This window comes from Hipposideros armiger, unplaced genomic scaffold (genome assembly GCF_001890085.2).
Source record: "Hipposideros armiger isolate ML-2016 unplaced genomic scaffold, ASM189008v1 scaffold_934, whole genome shotgun sequence".
In the NCBI taxonomy this organism is placed as follows: Eukaryota; Metazoa; Chordata; class Mammalia; order Chiroptera; family Hipposideridae; genus Hipposideros; species Hipposideros armiger.
Genome location: NW_017732284.1, coordinates 49,853 through 73,663, shown reverse-complemented (window position 1 = coordinate 73,663; position 23,811 = coordinate 49,853). Strand labels below are relative to the sequence as shown.

Below are 23,811 nucleotides of genomic sequence, written 5' to 3'. Positions count from 1 at the left end.
TTCCTTTCACTTGAAAACATGAATAAGCTTCAGTTTTAAAAGGTAATTATAGAGAACACTTGTTTGGCAGTCATATAACTCATGTATAGTATATTTTGACTGCAGTCATCACTTTTTGTGGTTCTAATATTTCTTTTGGGTAACTTTCTTAGAACTGGCTATAAAGGAATGTGAAGTGGATTTAACAATAGTTAAGCTGATACTCTATTTGAGGGAAACACAAATATTCCCTTGTTCTTTGAAGTACCAGAGGATTATAGCTATTAGAATAAAAAAAAAAAGATTTAACTGCTTAAAATGCAGCTTACTAGTTTAACAGCCGTGTATGTGTCAGTATTTCAGATGTCATTATATGTTTTCATTATATTTTTCCATTATGCTCTGTTTTGTGCCTATTGGATCTCTTTTGCTTGCTTTGACTTGTAACTGTTTTGTTATTACCCATGTGCACCGTGCTATGGCAGTTCTTCAGCATAATTGTTGAGTGCTCACTCTGTACAGAACGGTGCTCCAGCAATTAAGGAGCAATCAGTAGTAGAGCTACTGAGAAAAAGAACTGTGAGAATGAGAGAGGAAATTGTGCCTTTCTGTGCAAAGAAAACTCAATTTTATTCCGTATGATATTAGTCTTGGCGAAAGGTAAAAAAGCATTAACAACCTTATCCTGTTGGGAACAAGTAACATGGCATGTTTTCTTCAACAATGATTTTTTTCTTGCCTTCACAGATAAATCTCCTCATTTCCTCCGTCTGGGGGACGTTGAGGTCAATGCAGGGCAGAATGCTACGTTTCAGTGTATTGCTACAGGGCGAGATGCTGTGCATAACAAGTTGTGGCTGCAGGTAAGCCCGAGTTGGCAGCTGAGCTAAAGGGCACACTTGATTTAAAAAAAAATTACAAATGTACTACCTATACATCTCATTCATGTGTGTGTGGGGGGGATGGGGGAGGCAGGAGGCGGGGGGGGGAGTATGTATAGGTATGATTTAATTGGCTGAATTGGCTGCAGATTCAGTTCAGATATTTCTATTTTTGAAATATGAATAAAATATAACACTATATAGTTAATAAGTATTTGGATTAGTTTCTAATGAAACCTATTTTTTCTCCGATGTACAAACTGTGAAAAACAATTTTTTCTAGATCCATTCAGTGTAGGAATTAAGTGAAAATTTCCTCATTTAATATTTTGAAAACTCACCTTACAAGAGCATAGTACTTATAAGTAGGAATTGTCCTACTCGGATACATTTTTAAAAAATATTTTAAGGAACTTCTGGGAGTATTTCTAGAAATATGAGTTGGAAGAGAACAAATTAAATTTTTTTTCAGAATTTTTGTGTATAAGGGTTAATCACAGATCTTAGGTTAAGACTTGTATATATTAGTCTTAGGTTAAGACTTGTGTGCCTTGTATATATTATTTCCTCAATAAATATGCATTTAATGAATTGCCATTTAGCATATATGTTGGGGAAATATGACTGGTGTATATAAAGACCTATAAAAGAATAATCAAGAAAACAATAGACTCAGAAATGTACCATGTTTTCAGAGATTATCAGTCCTGGGGCAGCGGGGGGTTGGGAGGGGGGGGTGGGAAGGGGGTAAGAGCAGAGCCATGAGGTGGTTGAGCAAAATATTTGAAGCTAACATGTAAGTAAGAGTATTTTCTGAGCACATTTGTTATTTTTATTGTTTTGGTTCTATGTACCTCAGAATGAGGAAAGGGATTTAATTAGAATTTTAAATTTCTGAGAATGTCAATAGAGACTGAAAAGAAAAATGATTGTAAGATGATGTTAGTTTCCTGAATAATACACATCAACATTTATTTTACTATACCTTTAGAGAGATGAAATTAGTGTTTAGGATAATCATTAGTTTGCAGGTGGTTTGGCTCATGATTATAATAAATGGTTATTAAAATCATACCTAGTATAATGCCTGATATTGTATGAGATGTTTTAAATGTGTGAAATTCTCATGATACAATGTAGATGGATTCTCATGATACAATTGGATAACAGATGTACTTCATATAAATCTAATTACTAGTACTTTTATAATTATTTGATTTGTAGCTATCAGTATACTATACTGAACCTGTGAAAAGAAAATGAAGCCCCTCCTGTTTTTTGATTATGATCATTTCCCCTACAGATACTAAAATATAAGATAATTCTTCCTGGAGAGCAAGTTGTATAATTTGTACCTTCTTTTATCAGCTACACATCAAGTCAGAATCCCTCTTACTTTTCTCTCTCAGGCTAAATAATTGTTTTAAAAATACTTTCAGACATATTTTCTAATTTTTTATTTAGGTGGGAACATCAGTTGGCATTTACATTTAATTGTGATCTGATCCAGATAGTCTTGCCTGTGGAACCAGAGGCTGTGCAGTCTGCCCCTAGTTTTTGCCCCAGGATTTAATGTGACTTGAAAACAAAAAGGGTTTTGTACACTCAGACACCAGCTGCCTTCTGGCAACAAAGACTTTCTGGGCCTGCTGGTCTGAGTGTGTTGCAGTCAAAATACTGCTCATTTTTGATTCCTATTTTGTAGATGGACTCATTTCATTATAGTTTCTTAAAAATTTTCTTCTGCCATTTTGAAACAAAGATGAGAGAGAAAAATATTCTGTGAGACTTTTATTCTGATTTCTTTATTTCTTCTCTTCCGTAAGTTTACATTTATCAAGGTATATTTGCATGTTTTTCTTCCTTTTGACATTGAGATTGCTGAAATCCTCCATAGTTTGCATATTCACCTTATTGATGAAAACCTTTTCTACATTTTTTTCAATAGTACTACTTAAGTTACCTTGACTTATTCTCTTAAATATTTCTTCCCATATTTAGTAAATATTGAAAAAATATCAACTACTTAGTTTAGGGAAGTTTTCAAATGAATAAGACATTATTATTATACATATATAAAATGAGTCAATCAGAAAGTGGCCAGTGACTTAAAAAATGATCCATCTTTTCTCGAAGTAGTAGAAACATAATAATATAGGAAGAATCTTGGTTCCGTGATGAATCTATAAGCCAACCCATACAAATAGATGTCAAGTCATTTTTCTTGGTATAAAACAACTTCCTATAAATCAGGTCTAGTTCTTAATTCTAACGTTAATTCTAACCCTTTTACTCAGATAACCCTGTTAATTCTGTGGGCTTAGAGAATTCATTGAACTGTTCTGAACCTCAATTTCCTTATCTATCTAAGGAGATGTTGGCTAGAGACTAAAATCCCTTCCAGCTAAGGACGCTCAACTAGGTCTTTATAGTATTTTTGATGGCCTGAAACACTGACTTGATTACCTTTTTTTAATTTGGTACAATAGTATAGAATTTTTATGTTATTAGTTTTGTATGGGAAAAAATAGTCTGTTAAATTAAGTATCACTGTGAGAACAGTTACTTAAAATATCTGCTGATAGTAGTGAGAATGAATGCTCCTAAGCAACTCAATGAAAGGTTGCTGCATCCTATCAAAGAAGTAATAGGATAATGGAGGAACCATTATACCTGGCATCGTCAGGTGGAATGAAAAATGGTGACAAACTTTTTGTGTTTTCCAAATCATTTACATTATATAATATTGTGCTTCAATAGGTAAATTAAAAATCAGAGCAAAAAACAAGCAAAGAAAGAGTTACCTGAGCTGCTGTAGGTAGTTAATTCATAAAGTGTATCATAGTGGTTCCGGATATATCTTTAGGGAGTGTTCTTTCCTGTAAGATCTCAGCTTGTGTAATTATAGAGGCTTAGAAGTAGGTCATTCATTCTAAACATTTAGAAAACAATGACAAAAAATATAACCCAAAATAATCTTGTTGTATATGCTGAGTGAACTACAAATGCATAAATAAACATGAATGAATGTTTTTAGATGTCTGTTGAGAGTCAACGAGCTAGAAATATGGTGAAATTACGAGGCTTTCTGGAACATAGTTTTAAAAAGTGTGTAATACAGTTCATTTATGTGAGACAGGGACTTAGAATAAAGTCTTTAGTAGCTCTTAGAGAATTTCCAAATTCCTTTTCTATCATAAAGCTCACTGAAGTAGCATATATCTAGATATAAACACAACATTTTTTTGTCAACTTACTATTTGCAATTTTTTTCATACACGAGCAGATGTTTTTCAGGTTTTAGCACTAAGCCATTTTGTGTTCCGACGGAACCCCCAGTGGTAGAGAATTTGTGGATTACAACTTAAAGCTTAGGATAAAACACAGGTTATAGCAAATAAGATGAAAATTTAAATTCTAATGTATAACTTATACTAATTGTATTCCTGAGTAAAATAATAAAAACATGTTATATTCCTGAGAATTGTCAGATGATTTTCTCACAAAGAAAGATAACAGTTTATACATTTTTGTAGGGTAAAAATTGTAGTCATGTCCTTTTTATTCCAACTCTTACTAATATGAATAGTAAGTAAAGTGAAAGCAGAAAAAAGTGAATATATAAGCCAATGGCTAACATATGACATCGCAGATCCATACACACACACACACACACACACACACACACACACACACACACACACATCTGAGAGAAATAAAGGCATATACTCACAAAAAGAGTTGAGCAAGAATGTTTATAAAAATTTTATTCATAATAAGCAAAACTTGTAAAGATCCCAAACATCCATTAACAGGAGAATGGATAAACAATTTGCGATTCATTCAAACGATGGAATGAATGCTACTCAGGAACAACAAAGAATGAATCACTAATACATGCACCAGTATGGATAAATATCAGCAACACTGTGTTTCAGGAGGGCAGATAAAAGAGTACATACTGTATGATTCCATTTATGTTAAGTTCTAGAAGAGATAAAACTAATCTATGGTGATAGAAATCTGAATAGTCTTTGCCTCTGGCATGGGGCTCGACCAGAAGTGGACAGGGGAAAACTTTCTGGTATAATGTAAATATCTTACATCTTTATTGGGGTGTTGGGTCTATGGTCTATGGTTATATATACATATGTCAGACGTTTAGATCCATCCAATTCACTATATATGCAGTTTACTTCAATAAACCATGAATGAGGGAAAAAGTGAGTATATGAAACATTTTATCAAATACCCAAATTTCTGGCGGTACTAATCAAGTCACAGATGACAATAGCCTACAAATATTTCAAGTGTTTCTGTCTCTCTTGTCTGATTTTATCAGGTTCAAGGGTAACTTTTCCGTTTTAGTCTAAGCTGAAATATAAGATAAAGCATCTTCTGAATGTTCTGTTATTAGGACATGTTATAACTTTTGATGATGGGAAAGAATTAAAATAGGGGTTGGACTTTAACTTATAAATTAGCATTCTTTCCTGATGGTCCAGTATAAGTGGACACCTACATGGCAAATCAAATAGAGCCTATTGCTGGAACATCTGTCAGACCATATGCTTTGGCTTCAGGTCCAGTGTAGAAACTAAAGTGCTAATGACTCCATCCATCATTACAGAGCTTCTTGGGCATATATCATTGGATTGGACGGAGACAGTCGACTGTGGAATTAGTGAAAGTAGGAAATTGTGTCGGTAGATTTGGTGGAACCATTTGTTTTGGTGAATTGAAATGCGGCTGTTGAATGTGTCACTGGTAATTTTATACAGAGTGCCATCAGAACTGTGGCAATGGGGCCAATCTCTCTGTAATCGCCTCAGGTGCTGGCCCTGTGCCACCTCAGAGAGCCTGCCAGTACGGGAAAGTCAGCCATCGCTTTGCCCTTGGTGAGGTTTGTCACCACTAATATAGTGTGATTCGGCTAGTTTCACAGCCAAAAGAATATGTCATTCCTTATAAAACAATAGATAATTTAAGCAATGGATTGAGAATAATAGTTGGAGAGTAGAATTACTAAAATGAAATACAAATGACTCTATACAAACAGAGAAAGGCTGACCTCTTGCAGTAGCAACTGTTATCAGCCTAGGGTCAGTGAAAATGGCTAGTCTGAAACGCCTGGCCACACAGTGTTTTATCTATCCAGGCAAATGTCATAGCCTTGTTCCTATACTACATGTGAACATTGCCATGTAACAGTGGAAATTAGAGGCATGATTTTAAAAAGAAAAATGATTTGAAAATACAAAAATTTTAACTGGTGAAACATATCACTATACTATTTCAAATTCTCTTTAGCCATTGCTCACAAAGCTCTTTCGGATGCTTCCACGTTACAGTATTTTCCCATGCCTAGTAATACTGTCAGATGAAGTGCCTGGATGTTTGCAGCATATTTGATTTCCACAGAGATTTTTCTATCTCTAATACTATTTCTTTTGAGAAAAAAAATCTGGTAATTTTGCATATGTTATAATAAAGGAAAATTTTTGGATGAAATTAATCCAGGCCTAGAAACGTGCAGTTTATGGTCGACAATTCACTGAAAACTATTTTTAGAGAAATATTTCAAAGCCAAATTGATTAAAGTTGTAGTATGTGATTAGCTCACTGGGGACTATAAAATAAAAAGAAAGGAACACGATATAATAAAAATTTTTGTACTGTCTGGGCTTGGTGAAATTCTGTCATTTTTCAGGTCATTGTCAGAGTGGTTGGCACATATATGAAATATTAGAATAAAAAAGGCAGTATATAATTACTAAGACAGTAGAGTTGAAGAAATGATGTCAGAATGGCTAAGGGACGTATTATGAATATATCTTGAGATTGTGGGAGACTGGATACATTTCTTAAAATGTTAGAATATTGGAAATATGCATGAGGTATTTAATTTGTTCTCTATAGATGCTAAAGGACAGTAATAACTAATGTTCTGAAGCTATATGGTGAGAGATATAAGCTGATTATAAGGAAGAACTTCGTACTTGTAGGGCTGTTAAAACCTAGAAAGAGCTATTCCAAGAGGTGCTAAAATTACAATTAGTGGAAGTGTCCAAGTAGTTTGGATAAGCACTTGCTAAAGATATAGCATTAGGCTGTATGCTTTTTAAGATTCTTTTAGCCCTGAGAATGCTTCTATAACTGAGAAAGAAAAGACCATATGGAATCTAAGCACTATGTGATTTCAGAGTTGACAAAGAGCAACTTAGACTGGAATGTTTGGTGAAATCATTAAGGAAGATTTGATTGAGTCTTTGAAGGACATGTGGGACTTGAATAAGCAAAGATTTAGTGGGCATAGTTATCACTGCAGGTTACTGTTCTGTGGATGTGGGTGGAATTGGAACATCAAGAGGAGTATCTTATTGAAGTGGAAGGTTCCCGGTGGGAAGTAGAGGTAAATATAGTTTATGACAGGGTTGGGGCCAAGCCATGACATGGAGACAAAAGCAGGAAAGAAGTAACTATGAAAGGTATAGACATCAAGGAATTAGGACCTGTGATTGGACAGTGCTGGTGGAATTGTCAAATGTGAGTAGAGAAGGAGAGGCACAAATGAAGGAAGGCAGTGGAATTTTTTGGGTCTGGTTGGCACCAGTTAGTTGATAACATTTGCAAAGTTGTGAGAGTAAATTAATAAAGACAGCTTTCTAAATTTTCTCAAAAGTTTATTTTTTACAGCCAATGAGTTGGTTTTCTCATTTTCTGTCTTAGAACTAATTTGTCTGTTAGACCCATTTGTTTACTTTTTTCCTTCCTGCCTTCATAACTGTGTCTTAGTTATCCTAAGTAGGAGTGAAAGATGAGGTGACATTTCCATCCCTTTTGGTCCTTTTGAACCTTAATAAAAGTTTATTAAGACAGTTTAAAGCTTCTGGCTCAATTAAATTTCTGGGTGGTCCTGGTTTTCCCTTAGGAGAACTCATCTATGGGAAGGCTCTGCGTGCCTTCAGCCCGGGCTTCTCTGTACCTGGTGGCTCACGGAACAGGAGCAATGTCAGAGAGGAGTGTTAATCATGTCTGTCGTGCTTTCCTGACTTGTAAAGTGCTCTTGACTTAAACTGATAGATGAACACTAGCCTGCTATTTAATTCTAATTTTCTCTGTTTATCCCTCATTTAAGCAGTAGTGATTTTCTTCTGTGTATATTTCTGATTTACAATTAATTCTGCTCCACTTAAGAGACCATGTTCTATTTGGTAGCTAATTGCTATCACTCTTGTCAGTCCTGCTTTTCCTCAGGACATTGGTTTATTTGAGTTCGTGGAATTATATTCTTCCTCCATGGCTTCATAAAAAGAACTATGTCATTGGTCTTGAAAGTCTGTCACCAAGTATGATAAATTATAATGTTTTCCTTTTTACCTGCTGCATTTTTGATATGTATGTATATAACATGAGCATCAGAAAGTTTACACATTTGATTTTTAGGACTGTTAAATGTTCCTGAGCTCATGTTGGTTGGCTTTGCGAGGCTTTCTACCATAAAGAGTTCAATGCCTTAAAGACAGTGCGTTCTTCTCCCTGTTCAATAATTTATAAACTCTTGAATTTGTTGTCTACAGATTACGTAATTGATTATAAATGAATAATGTGTGGAATGTTTTTTATCTTTCTTATTTACTCCTGGAGCATACCGCAAAAGCCTGGCAGTCATAGAAGCTCAAGGATTTCTTCTTATTGGCACCTATAAATAACAATTTACTGATTTTTCTGTGCGAGGGTAATGTACTTTCCTGCTGTTCCTAGAGCTGCCCTTTCAGTGTGTTTTCAAGGTGTGTCATGGCAAGCACTTTGCAACCTTCCACTGAGCTCCTGCGATGAGCATTGCAACATGGGGGCTGTGGTAGCACTCCGGGTTTCTTTTATATGAAAAGGAGTCTAATATAAAGATCTACTATTTGTAAAATTATTTTATTGTAAAATAAAACATAGGTATAGAAAACCACACAGAAATAAAAACTGACTTAATGAATTTTTGTAAGGTACACACAGCCACACAGGTCAAGACAGCTACTTTGCAGCCACCCTGGAATCCGTTTTCCAGTCACTCCTGGCCCGTCCCGCTGCCCTGCAGTAACGTGATCATGGATTTTAGCCCTGGTTTTTTTCATTTTTCCCCTACTCACATATATGTCCATAGACACTATAACTAATCTTGTCTGCTTATAAAAATATGTATTTTAAAGTCTTTTTTATCTGTGGGTTCGTCCTCTATCCCTTTATTCCCTGTACAATTATATCTGTTGAGGAGCCCAGGCCACTAGAGGTATAGTTTTTCAGAGTCTGCATTTTACTGCTTGCATACAAAGGTCCTCTTTGGTTCATCGTGTTCTTCTGAATTCCCTGCCACTTGGCGGCAAACTCCAGAGTCAAGTGTGATCCGTTAGCAGTACTAGTGGTGGCACTTGGTGTGATTGCAGCAGGCACGGCATGTCTTGTCTTTCTTTTTGTGATCTTTGTATATGTTGATGCTTACTGCCTATATTCATTCCTGGAGGTTACAAATTGTGTATTCTAATTTTATTATTTCTTTTGTATTTCTTAGTTCATGAAGGGACACTTCTCTGCATCTATTATTTGGCTACCCAGTGATACAGTTCATTAGGAAAGGGAGGATAAATGCTCAGATCTTTGCTTTACTTAGTTATTAGTTTTCAATACAATGAATTGGTTTCCTGTCACCATGCAAAGGTGACTGATTCTTCTTTTATTTTAATACCATGTACTCACATACATATTTAATGGACTTCAATTTATTGCAGTCATTACTAATATTAAAACTCAATGTGTTCAATCTTTGGCCAGTGGGAACATCTTCAAGTTGACTCGAGTCCTTTTGATAGGACTTCAGTAGTCTTTGATAGCTTCCTTCCTATCTGATATTGTGAGATGTTTCAGTGTCATAGAATACATTATCCCCTTCACACTTTGTGCCCTGGTTTGTTTTAGTGAGAAATTGTATTTCAGGACCATCATACTAAGAGGGAAATTGTGTGTGTGTAATATATATATATATATATATATATATATATATATATATATATACACTCATATTCATATATATATAAATATATATATGCACAAATATATTTATGTATTTACGTAAAAATATAAATATGTAAATTTATATAGAAGTATAGATATATAATTATATAAATTTAATATATGTATATGTATTTAAGGATAAAATACCTATGAGCTTAAATTGATATTTCAAATTCAAGCCTAAAGATTTTCACTTAATGTTTTCTCTATTACAATCTGTCAGTTATATCTTTTTTTTCCCCACAGTAATATTCTTGATTCTCAATAATACAGGGGAAGAGAAAATTAGAATATTCCATAATAACTCATATTTTGATCTCATGTTATTTTGAATATTTGTACCACATTCATTGCTAGCATATAGCCATTGCTTACTATACTCTCCCGATTGGCCCGTATTTAGTGTTTGTTCTATGTATAACTATATTTTTAATGCTCATCATCAGTCCATATATTATGTCTTTTTGTAGTAATTTTGGTTGTTTGAAACTCATTTTCTAGTAGCTTTCCCTGGAGTAGCTAATGGGAATAATGTTCCCTGAGTTCTGGATGTTGAAAATAGTTTATATGTGCCCTTGATTTCAGTCAATTTTGTAGGATGTAAATTCATTCATATTTTTTTTCCTTGAGTGACTTTAATACATTACTTCATTTTCTTCTGGTAAATATCTTTGCTGTCAAAACTTTATAATAAATTTTATTTTCCGTTTAAGTCATCTACCTGCCTTTTCTAGATATTCTAAGTGTTTTTTGTTTGTTTGTTTGTTTTTAATTTCTTTCAAGATCCTAATTTTATGAGAATATGTATCGCTATTGGTCATTCTGGGTTAGAATTCTCAGGTATGTGCTGTGTTCTTCCATTACATATTTTAAAAACTTTTTTTTAATTTTCAGAATTCTTTCTAATTAAAACGTTAGCACTTTTCTGTTCTCTTCCTTCTGTATGTATTTCTGTTATCTCTATAATTATTATTTTTTTGTATATCATTATTAGTCACTTTGTCTCAAACTCTTTTCATTCTCCTTATTTTTGATTGAAAAAATTTTTTCACGTTGTGTTTTGCTCAAGTCATCATCTGTTGAGTTTATATATGCTACTTAATCATACTTTCTAAAATTGAATTTTTACTTTTCTGATTTTTTTCTGAATTCTGTCACCTCATTTCTGAGTTTTATTAATTCAAATTTATATTGTTATTTCATAAATTAATTTATTAATACATTTTAGCTTATCTTGAAACATTAGGTTGCAGTTTTGATCTATTTAGTGGACATATTTTTCTGACTTACTTTCCTTGGTTCTAAGGATCATACTCTTCTCCTTATTCTCTTTTAAACTTGTAATAACTTTGTATTAGATTAGACCTTGATGCTTTTATGTTGTTCATTTTTATGTTAAATAAGTTTTCTTGAAATTTTAAAATAAGATTGGGTTCAGGAAAACTTTCCTTATTTCACAGAATTCCTATGCTGTTGCTTTGAGTTATGCTTAAAAACATGGCCACTTGCTTTCTGGGATTTCTTGACTGTGTTCTCACCTCCATTTTGTCTAGACCTCCCTCCTCTTTCTCTTGTTACTCTGACTGTTTTTTATGAGGCATATTCAGAAAGAGTGAAGACTATGCTCACTGCTACCAACTTACCAGTATCCTGCAGATGTAGTGGTTTAATTGCATTGGTTTCCTTGATCTACTCACTTCTCTCTTACTATGAATTGTATAGTTTTATAGTTGTACTTCCGTGCTTTTCATTCCCCACTTTCTCCAGTGCAGTTTGAAGCAGCAAGCCAATTCCATTATATTTCTTAGTTTGTCTAAAATGTTCTAAGGTAGCAAATGTATGGACATTTAGAACTTTACATTCTATACATATTTGATTAGGAGTTTCTATTTGTGATAGTTTGCATATCTCTATTACTGTCATGCTACCATGTCTTCTTTACCACTGGCAAAGAGTTAATATCCCTTAAATCTGATCAGATTAGAGAACCAATTCTAGAAAACCGAGTGCCAAACCAAATCACAAAACTCTTCCTTAAAAATCCCTTCCTCCAGAACCAATTCTGGTAAAAAAATGATCTCTGTCAATCGTGAAAAGCAGAACCCAGTACATATATTTCCAGAAAAATTTTTGCAAGGGATTAGTTTATGTGATTTTGGTGCTGGGTAGGCAAGTCTGAGTCTGTAAGGCAAGCCCGTGGGACGGGCAAGCTAGAGTTGTGCAAATTGAAGTTGCTGTTCTCAGGTTAAAGGTCTTCTACTTCAGGGAAGCCTCAACTCTGCTCTTAAGCCATTTCAACTGATAGAATCAAGTCCACCCAAATGATCTAATCCCCTTTAAGGATAACCACCTTTACTTAATGTCAATTGGTTATGGACATTAATGCCATCTACAAAATGCCTTCACAGGGACATTTAGGTTAGTGTTTGAATAACGGGACTGTGGTGTAGCCAAGTTCACACATAAGAAAATCACCATTATCATGTGTATTATTTGCTTAGATATTGTTTTGATTATTTTATTTATAATACTGCTATCAGGATTTGCGGTTAGAATTTTTGTACAAATACCTCACCTAATACTGTCAATACCTCTTTTGAGTAGGCAGGCACACACAGATACCCCCATTCTTAGATGGAAAGGTAGAGGATTGAGAAGTACAGTAGTCTTCCCTTATCTACAGTTTTGATTTCTGTGGTTTTAGTTACTTGCAATCACCTGAGGTTGAAAAATATTAAATGGAGAACTCTAGAAATAAACAATTCATAAGTTTTAAATTGCACGCCATTCTGAGTAGAGGAGTGAAATCTTGTGCCAGCCTGCATCATCCTGCCCAGCACAGGCATTATCCCTCTGTCCAGTGTATCCACGCTCTGTGCTGCCCACCCTTAGTCACTTAGTAGCTTTCTGGGTTGTCAGACTGACTGTCATGGTACCACAGTACTTGTGTTCAAGTAACCCTTATTTTCCTTAATAATGGCCCAAAGTTCAAGTGTAGTGATGTTAGAAATTTGGATACGCCAAAGAGAAAACTTAAGGCTCTTCCAAGTGTAAAGGTGCAAGGTTTGCAACTAAAAAGGAAAGAAAAAGAAATTGTATGCTGAGGTTGCTATGATGCATGCTAAGAATGAACCTTCTATCCTTGAAATTGTGAAGTAAAAGGAAATTTGTGCTAGTTTTGCTGTCCTATCTCAAACTGCAAAAGTTATGGACAAAGTGCATGACAAGTGCTTAGTCAAGATGGAAAGGCGTTACATTTGTGGGGGAAAGACATGAACAGAAAATGTGTTCCGACTGATGGCAACACATTGTGCGAGAAAGCATTGATCTTACATGAATATTTCAGCAAAGGACCCCCTGAAATTCACGAGTGACAGCAGGCCTTTTACTGCAAGTAAGGGGTGGCTACACAGATTCAGGAATAGTCTTAGACTGAAAAATATTAAAATTAACTTGAGTGAGAGAGCTCATATTCACATAATTTTTATTACAGAATATTGTTTTAATTGTCTGTTTTATTATTAGTTATTGTTGTTCAGCTCTTACTATACCAAATTTATAAATTAAACTTTATCATATGTATGTATGTATAGGAAAAAAACATAGTATATTTGGATTCGGTACTATCTGTGTTTTCAGGCATCCATCGGTGGTCTTGCAAGATAGTCAACATTGATAAAAGGGTACACTGTAATGAGAAATTGTGCATCTAATAAATGGTCGTTTCAGGGCTAGGTCCTAGGTATCATCCCAATTGGGCATAGTTCATTCAGCCTAAGTAGTCATGCTCTCCTGTGCAGCTCCTTCTAACGCTCACCTTTTCTCAGTGCTGCAACGATACCTAGGCTAAAACTCCTTAGTTAATAGCTGATTTTATTGTTTGTTACACTTATGAACCTGATTCTAGTAATTTGCAATTTTTATCTTGTTTTATAGAACAGTTATAATATTTGCTACCTGTCTCTTTTTCTGTGCCAGTTAATTATCATTCACCTTGTTTTCATTGCCAAGTAGTATAAACTTTGGTAAAGTTAATGTTATCAGCTTAGTTCAATTTTTCCTATAATACTATTATCTTATTTATTAAGTGCTTAATCTGTTGAAATAAATATATTTTCTAGTACATATATAATACAAGCTTTTCTCAAAATAACAATGTTTCTAATTTTAGAAATTTCTGAATTTCTAAACCTTTAAGATTGTCATGATACTTTTTTACATTTCTAAAATGCTTCAATTTAATTGTTCTATGATGATGATGATTGCTGTGTCATCCCTATGACAAAGAAAAAAAAATTCATATGGAAGACAAGCCCTGGTAAGGAACTCTCATGTTCTTGGGATTAATTTGACTGTGCTGTATGATTCACTTCAACCTCAGTTAATTATAGTGTGCAAATTTACTTTGGGATTAGTTTTAGAAAAAAGGGCAAGTACTGACAAATCATATGCTGTCCTCTTAATGCTATTAAATAGGAACCTAAATACCAAACACAGGAAAATAGTCTCTCCAATTTTAAGAGAATGAAGGTGTTGTATATCATTATGTGCCCAGGAAAAGCGGTGAAAAAATAAATAAAACAATAAGTGTAATTTAATTTTTTCTTCAAGTCAATAGAGTGAAGTAATCTCATCTCTGCAAATGTTCTAAGTGCCACATTATTTAATTTAAAATTAAATTGGATTAATTTCATTCTTCAAGCTTTGAAAAGAAAAGCTGAAACAAAATGTACCATATTTTAACTGAACCATATTAACTTTTAGGATTTCGAGCTGAAAATAATAGAAAACTAAATGTGTTATATCACTTAACAGGAAGTCTAGAAAAAAGGGGGCTCTAGAAATTGCTGACCCCATTTTCAATACTCAATCAAGAACCTGATTCCCTCTTTCTCCTTGATGTACCATCCTCAGCATTTTAGACATGACATTGAGAAAACAAAAGGAGGGGGGCACCCATTGTGTCTTCTCTAGAAGTGAGAAAACTTTTCTGGAAATGTTTTGCCTATCTGTGTCATATCCCATTGGCCAGAATCAGGGTAATACCCCATTTTTAGATCCATCACTGTTAATTGGAGTAGAACCTCCATCATTGTTTTCTATCAGTGTGTCTCAAACTATAGTATCTTGATGCATAACCTGGGACTCTTGTTAAAATGCAGAGTTTGATTTAGTTGGTCTAGAGTGATCTCTAGACTTTGCATTTGTAATAACCTGACAGGTGAACTTGATGCTACTGGTCTGTATACAACACTTTGAATAGCAAGGGATTTGGTTAATAACCTTGTTATTATAGATGTCGGAGATTAACCAATATTACCGCTATACTACTGTATGCCAGGAATTAAACTTGTCCAATAAACACTGCATGCATTCTGTATGTTGAAGTTTACTTTAACAGAGGAGTGATAATACTCAGGGATTCCAATGATTTGGGTTATTTGGTAAGTGACAAGTCTCAGCAAACTATACTGGAGACAAAATAAGTAAGAAAGCCCAACAAGAATCTGTGGAGGGGGGAAGAAAAAGACAAAAACAAAATGCTAGGTTATAATCCTTGGATCATATAATTTTGTGATTCACTTCTCAGAGGCTGGAATATCAGTAATGGAAAAATCATGTAAAAATCTCAAAGCAGGATAAAGAGCATGAAACTAAATAATAAATAAAGGCAGAAAACTATATGCACACATTGCTGCATAAGAGAAATTTACTATTGCCCCTTATTTCCTTCTTCATAGCTCTGACCACTCTACTAAAATGGTCACTTGTAGTAAGGCAAGTACCTATTATTTTGGACAATGAAAGAAAAAGTTATTATTTTTGACTTCTGAAATGTACATGTCATCAATTGTCTGTAATGCATTACTGGAAACTGAGTAAATAAAGCAATTTCTGGTATATTAGATTATATTTTCTCATTGGTCCAATGAATTGATCAGGGCCCAAAAAGTTATAATCAATTTCTTGAACAGGACCTATGAAATAAATGAAAAACAGAAGATTTGGTTCAGTTTAGAAGAAATACTGCTAGATTTTGTGTCATCAAACCTCGTTGAGTTTTAATGGTACTGCTAATTGACTATGTATCAAATTTCTAATCTTTCTGAATCTTGATTTTTATCATCTTTAAATGGAAATGACTGCCACAGTAGGTTTGTATGAGAGAGCAATGAGCGAACCAAAGTAATAGCTAACATAACATCAGGTACATAGAGGTGCTTATTAAATGATTATTGAAGATAAATCTGTATATTATGACTCCGAAATAATATTTATTGTATTTCAAGAGATAAATAGAACCTGTCTATTTACTCATTAATTATGTAAATAATATATATCCTATAAAAGCATATATGTGTTGTAATTATGTTAGTATATTAATACACACAAATATAAACATAATGCAATCAGCCTCGTGATCTCCTGAAGGGATCACCTTCAGCAGGCCCCTCAATGCCTATGAGTTGTGGTATAGTTCAGAAATAGCGTGGCATAAATGATATCTAGATGTCTTTCAAGTTCTATATTTAAAGTTTCCCTTCATTATTCATTTTAATGATTATTACATGTTTTGTTACAATGATTTATAAAAGACTAAGGAGGAGTTATGGTTCCTGTTTTTAAGACGATCTGTGAATTTAATTCATTGTAACAAAGAACTTAAGCACCCACTACATAAAGATAATATGATCACGTGATAGAATAAATACATACTACTTAAGACTCGAAACCCTACCTTTGGGCTGACTTTAGTACACAGAGTTAAAAGGACATGTATGGAATATGTTATAGAAGACACTGAAGATCGAAAAGCCGGGTCATTACAGTTTTATGATCATCTTTGAGTTTCTGAGGCACAATGTCAGTGGGACTAGAAAATGAAGAGTCTGTATAAGTTGATGATGGAATGTGAAGTTGAGGTAGAGAGGAAGGCGTCAGTCACCATAGCTTAAATCACTGTGGGGGCCAATTAGGAATGTCTAAGAGCTGTTCATTTCTCTTGTTGGGTAGCACACATTTTTCATGAGAGCAAATGACTGATTCCAGCAAAGGTTAATAGTACTCTTGGAATAACTGCAAGGAAATGATTCAAATCCTATATTGGAAATGCATAAATAATAAAAAGATAAAAGAATCTAGAAGTGTTTTCGGCTAGTGAAAACCTCTTTGAAATAGCTGCTTATAAAATAAAGGATCAGAAAGTGATATCTCACTGATTATGCAGAGGATTTAAGAAATGGGAGATAGAATCACAAGAACAGTTGTGATTTAAGTGGAAACTATCATAGCACAGGAACTCGGATGTTACAAGGCATAAGGTATAAAGAAGCCTGTTGGACAGCCCTGTGGCCAGCGTGATTGGGATCCCTGAGAATATTTACAGGACTACAGTGAAGAGGATAATTTGTTCTGGCAGCTAACTGTGATGGGAATGGTACTTGGGCAAACTGGGAATTCCAGAAGTTGAGAGGTTTTGAGTGGGTTAGTGGAAGAGTGGTTTGCAAGTGAGAAACCAGAATAATGAGGCCTTCCCTTGAAGGGAGGTAAGGTTGTAAAAGAAAATGTGTCTTCCTTTGAGAAAAGTTTGTAGGAACGTGGTATTGTGAGATGAATGACTATTAAGATGGAAAGATGGAACAACGATTGTTGTTAGGGAAACATTAAGAGTACTTAGAACCTCATCACAAGAAAAGATGTGTTGGAAAAGCATGGTGGTAAAGGATGTGAGTGTGTGTGATGCACAAGATAATTTAGGAGGCAGGGCAGGCAGCAGAAATTGGCTAGTTTTGCAGAAGAACTGAGAACTAGAAATGGCAGGGAGAAAGGTGACAGAAGCTTGAGAGAAAACTGGCAGGATAAATTAGAAATATGAGGGAAGAGTATGTATAGGTGTAAGGGGTCTTACCTTCTAATTAGAAATATTGTATCAAATTATATGGTAATTGAAAAAATATGCAGCCTGAGATTTGCTTGTGTAACTATTTTTTGCTTATGTGGCTTGTAGGGAAAAATAATTTAGGCTTGATTTTATGGGTTGATATTTCAGGGCTTTTGAATAAAAGTTGCTTTTTCCCCCCATTATTATCTAGGGGAGTGATCAGGGATCTTGATGCCAAAACTATGGAATGGGTGGGTAAGGTAATTAACAGAATACAGAAAGAATTAAAAATTGTAAAATCATCATTGGGACATTGAGTTCTTCCATAGGGATGTGTTTGCACACACATACATGTATACATTACATAATATGTATGTATGTATCGTTTCAGATATGGAAAAGGGTGATAAAAGATACTGGGGATTTTAGGATTTAAAATTATTATTAAAATAATAAAGTGGTCTTTATTATTTACTCATTTGAAAAATGCAAAATATTTAAAACATAAAAAAATTATAGAAAACAATAAATGACCACTGATTTACTCACTACTCTAACTTAATAGAAGTTCAAGTTTTGTATTTTTGTTAAGGATTTTTTTCTTTTAATTTAAACATGAATACATGTATTTCAAGTCAGTGGAATGCTAGAGCCGACTTATGACTGCCAATGTTAATTTTTCAGGAATTTTAAGAGCCAAATGATATTACATTGGTAATTTGAAAGTGGCCATTATAGGAGTATTTACCCCAAAGAAATTGAGAAATGGTAGAAAACACAACTTTATATTTTCAAATAGCTGTTCAAAATTTTTAACCAAAACACTCAGTCTTAATTTACTTTAACTACTACCTTGTATTTTATTAAATGGATAAGTTTCAGTTTCTTTATCCTTTACTCAGAAATATCTGGATCTTTCCCATATTTCTCTATTACAAACTACTGAGTTAAGCATTCCTGTAAACGTCTCATTAATCACATATGCAAGAGTGATTCAAATGTAGAAACATAGAAGTGGAATTGTTGGGTCCTAAGGTTAATGCATCTTCAAATTTACTAGATAGTAAGAAATTATTTTCTAAAATTACTAACAGTTTACACTTCCACCAGTAATTTTAGGGGATTTGTTTTCCATATCTAGTAGCATAAAATCATATTTTAGGGAGTATGAAAGGATACCCGGGATACTTAGCATTTCACCAACAAGAAATGAAGTTGAGGCTCTTCACTAATTATTTCTCCCTGTGACTTTTCTTTGTTCTTTGTGCATCTTTGATATATGGATATTTTAAAATTTAGGTTGAGGTTTTTCTTTTCATAGTTATTACATATGTACATGTTTTGCTTTTTGTAGCCTGCTTATTTTGTGATAGAGTTCTTTGTCTTTTTCTTATTGAGCTGTAGACCTTTACATAACCTGGCTGTTTACGTTTTGATGGTTATTTCCATGAAATATATCAGAGTTAGTGGCTGTTTTCACTGTATGATGTCTTTCAACACAGAAGAAATAAATTTTATTGTAGTTGAATTTTTTCACCATTTTTTTTTATAGTTTATGCTTATCGGTTTTGTGTGAGGCACCCTGATTTCATAACGATGTTTTCTAATATTTCATTTTAAAACTTGACAGATATGCTTTTAACACGTAGGTTCTTTTGATTACTTCTTTTTAAATGGTATAGATTGGCTATCATTAATGGCAAAGAGATAGACGATTGCAAAGAGTACAGAGTTTGGGGTGACTCTAAATTATTCATCAGTATTTTATTCTCATTCTATGTCGGTCACATGCTACACATTTAGAATACTGAAATGCATCAGACATAGCCTCCATCTCCTGTTCGGGATAAACTTATTACAGCATACAGTGTCTAGTCTAAGGGCTAAAAGAAGTCATACATATATATTCTCTGAGAGAAAGGGGGCAGTGAATCATTTGCCATGATGCAATTAACTCTTCTGCTCACTCCTATGCTCTCAGCTAATAGTAATTTTATGGAAAACTGAGATTACTGCCATCATGTCAGCACCATACCACTTAAAGGATACCAGTTTTTACCTACGTGCTTTTCCTGATTCAATGGCAATAGTAAAAGTTTGTGGGGTTACATAGACATTTTCCAGCTAATTTAGCAACAAGAATAATTTATCGCAGATATTGGTTCCTAAGATGCTTTAGATTTATGGAAATATTATGAACCTGTTTTTTAAACACTGGTTTTTGTTTGCAGAGACGAAATGGAGAAGATATACCCGTAGCCCAGACTAAAAACATCAATCACAGAAGATTTGCTGCTTCCTTTAGATTGCAAGAAGTGACGAAAACTGACCAGGATTTGTATCGCTGCGTAACCCAGTCAGAACGAGGTTCTGGTGTGTCCAATTTTGCTCAACTTATTGTGAGAGGTAAAGTAAAATTTCATGGCTTTATTAGAACAAAAGCAACCTTGTAAATATATGGATTGATTTTTAAACCTACTTATCTTCATCTGCAGTCACTATAAAATTATATTATTACAGAAGTTCTGATAATGTTTTTTTTTTGGTTTTTTTTTTTTTTGTTTTTTTAGCTGAGCCATCCCGCCACCTGTTGGCAGCTCACGGCTGCTCAGCTCGGGCTGACTCGAACCGCTGTTGCTCAGAGCTCAAACNGCTCACGGCTGCTCAGCTCGGGCTGACTCGAACCGCTGTTGCTCAGAGCTCAAACTCTTGAGCGAGCTCTTAACCAACTGAGCCACTCAGCCGGCCCCTGATAATGTTTTAAAGTAAAATTAAGACTGTGGTTGTACAGTATTTCCAACAAGTTTTCAACAAGCGTCTTCCATTAAATGGAATCTCTTTTAAAATCTTTAATAGGGCTAGCCATATAAAACACTTTGTTCCATATTGCCATCATCTAGTTTTCATCTTAATTTTAGATTTGTGTTTCCTTTTTAAAATAGTTCCACAGATATAACATTTGTTCTTCAGTCCATTGTGGCAATGAGAGGTCCAGGTCCAAGTTTCTATCCCATGTAGACATGTAAACTTGACCAGAGTCAAAAGCAGGTGTTGGATGCTCACTAACTCTGGCCCCCTATAGAATCTTAGAAAGTTAGACTTGCTAAGAGGTCCTCATTAATATTCTTGGATACTAAGGTTACTAGAGGAATTTTGAGGCATTATGACATAACAGTACGTGTCAGAGGTGAATCCTGCAGAATCAGTACAAGTACAAAATGTATGTCACCTTCATTCAAAATTGACTGTGTTCCTGTTTTATTCCATATACCATTTTAGGTGATGGAAATACAATTTTAAATATAATATAAGGTCACTGCCCATATGGAACTTAGCACTGGGAGGTGTTAGGCACACTGTATAGAAAGATACTGAAAATGTAATTTGAAGTCGTGTTGTGAAGAAAAATAAACACATGAGATGACAGGGATTGATATTTTATTTAAGGAAGGGGATCCGGAAGACCTCTTAGAGGGGTGATGATTGAGCTGAAACCTTAAAATGTAGATGTTTGTCATGTGAAACTTTAGAGGAAATGTAGCTTTGTTCAACAGACTATCAAGCATCCATCAATAATGACGCAAATGAAAATAATTATAAGTCATGTCCCTTCAAGGAGAAGTTTGGCAGATCCTAACAAAAACCATCTAAACTGGACTGAGATTTATAAGAGGTATCAGGGAAGGCCTCTGTGAGTCAGTTTTCTTGGAGATAGGATCTGAAAGTTGAGAAGTGGTTGCCCAGATGAGGGGTGTGGGTGTGGGGGACAGGGATAAGAGAAGCTTCTAGGAGACAGCAAACCTGGGTCAAAGCCCCAAGGCTTGAAGGAGAATATAAGATACCTTCATATTTTAGTTAATTCATTTTATAATGCTTGACATCAAATGTCTTTTACATGCACTATTTCATTTTAAGATTTCCTTGATTTTAATACTTTAACCTTTAATACTTTTAGAAGGAAAAAAAAATTGAAATTCATGCTGTTTCCTAACTGCCTAGAGCCAGAGATCTAATAATTGACTGAGCCAGAATTTAACCCACTGTTTCCCGCCACAACTGTAGCTCATATTAACTTTATTAAATAATGCTAGTATTAGCTTCTTGTAATGTTTGTGTCTTGGCAGAGTCTATAGCTCATCAATCAAAACATTTATCTTTGTAGATTGATACGACACTATTTTCAGTGAAGTATCTCTCATGCCTCCAGAGGCAGCTCAAATCACCTGCTTTAAGTTCATGCAATCACAGCCCCGATTAATGAATAATGAGAAAATGTGATAATATTTGACTCCAAGGTTCAAATAGAAAGGCCATTTATTTTCACACATGCTTGTGTACTCACCTTTATGAGCTCTAATCCAGTATCTTGCTCACCTGAGCCTACTTTGAAAAGCCTGCAGACGTCTTGGGTCTCTTCACAGCACTGTATGTGCATTTATTATGCAGCCACTGAGGGCATGGTGGCTCTTAATAGTGCAGCTAGAGTGCTTTTGAATACCATAGCATTTTATATATACATGTGATTGGTTTTTGAGGAAATGGCCCTGTTGATGTAGCCAAAAGTTTGTAGGAGGCAAAGTTGAAGTTTTTATCCAGGATTCCTTTTATAGATTTAACTTTCTTTTCTTTCATATACTGTTCATTTTAAGAGATGTATTTTGTCATTACTAGCTAGCTCTCTCTTCTTTATCTGAATTGACAAGTAGATTGTACCATTTTATCAAAGCTTGTTTTTCTTTCCCCTCACCTGGAGACTACATTGTGGCTATTCTAGGAGTGTTACTTGTGGAACAAATAATGTGTTCAATAAAATTTATAAAGGGAGAATCCTGAATATCAGAAATTTTGGGCTTTTTTTTCTTTATTTTTATTTTATTTTTAAAGAAACTCCTTTTATTTTACATATTTTGTTTTATATTTTATATTGTAACTGCTAGGTTAAAATATGACAGTGCTTTGAATGTGATATCCAGAGTCCAGTAACATTGTAGAAACATATTTTGATAGTTTGGGCAGTTTTATTTTTCTTTTCAACATATTTTAGTTTGTTATAGATCTAATATTTACACATGATAGTTTCCTTGCTCTTTTATTTGAAAACTAATATGGAGCAATAACTTTTCTGATTTGTCTGGATAACTACCTAATAAATATTGCCAACCAAAAAAATATACCTTTTGGGGCGGGTCAACTGTCCTGGTGTTGAAATAGTGCTGAGAATTAACTATGGTGACAGGTCCTGTCTCTCATTGGCACTTTCAAAGCTGACATCCTGTTGCATGGATACAAAAGATGGTAATTTTAAGGGAAATTTTTGGGGCAGTGATATGAATAGTCTTTAATAAGAGCTGGCATAGTATTGCCTGTTGTCAAAGATGACCCAAGGGTAAGAGTTTATTAGTGCGTTTTCTCCTAAACTGAAAGTGACAGGGGATGCTTAAGGCTTTTTGCTGCTGTTTGTTACAAATGAAAATTTCACTGCAAAATTCTCATGTTGAAGAGTATTGATCTGTGTTCCCACAGCCAGAGGAAGAAAAATAAAGTATACTGCAATAGAATTTACTTTGTCATGACTTTAGCATTGCTTCCAGATCATTTTGAGTAATGATAACATCTTCAGCCTGTGGAAGCCAATCTTTATTGACAAAGACGTTTTTGCAGAGATGAGATGAAGCGCAGATGTTTTTGCTCAATGTTCCCAGAAAATTGAAGTGTAAAAATGTGAAATACAGGTTGAAATGGTTTTTACAAGCTTTAAACTTATAAACATTAAGTTTGTCGTCCAAGTTTTGTTATAGATTTTCATTCTCTACCTCATTCGCCATCTTCTTTTTTGATCCACCTGTCTGGATCAAAGACCCACTTACATTTCTAGCCAACTGTACCACAGTGAACATCTATAAAATTTTTTGATTGCTGCGACTGACAAATTTTATTCCCAGTTGTTAGTTATGCTTTATATCTATTATTTTTAATCAGTAAAATTCCAATTACATTTTAACTTAT

At 34.3% G+C, this 23,811-nt stretch overlaps 1 protein-coding gene across 1 annotated transcript in view; it reads left to right on the top strand.

Moving 5' to 3' along the window:
* The window catches only part of LOC109375345 (receptor-type tyrosine-protein phosphatase kappa-like), a 347,967-nt gene that overhangs the window by 277,879 nt on the left and 46,277 nt on the right, over nt 1-23,811 (top strand). The window contains exons 5-6 of the mRNA XM_019630700.1: nt 727-842; nt 20,037-20,211. Coding sequence (XP_019486245.1) covers nt 727-842; nt 20,037-20,211 — 291 coding nt within the window. The remainder of the gene's footprint in view (nt 1-726; nt 843-20,036; nt 20,212-23,811) is intronic.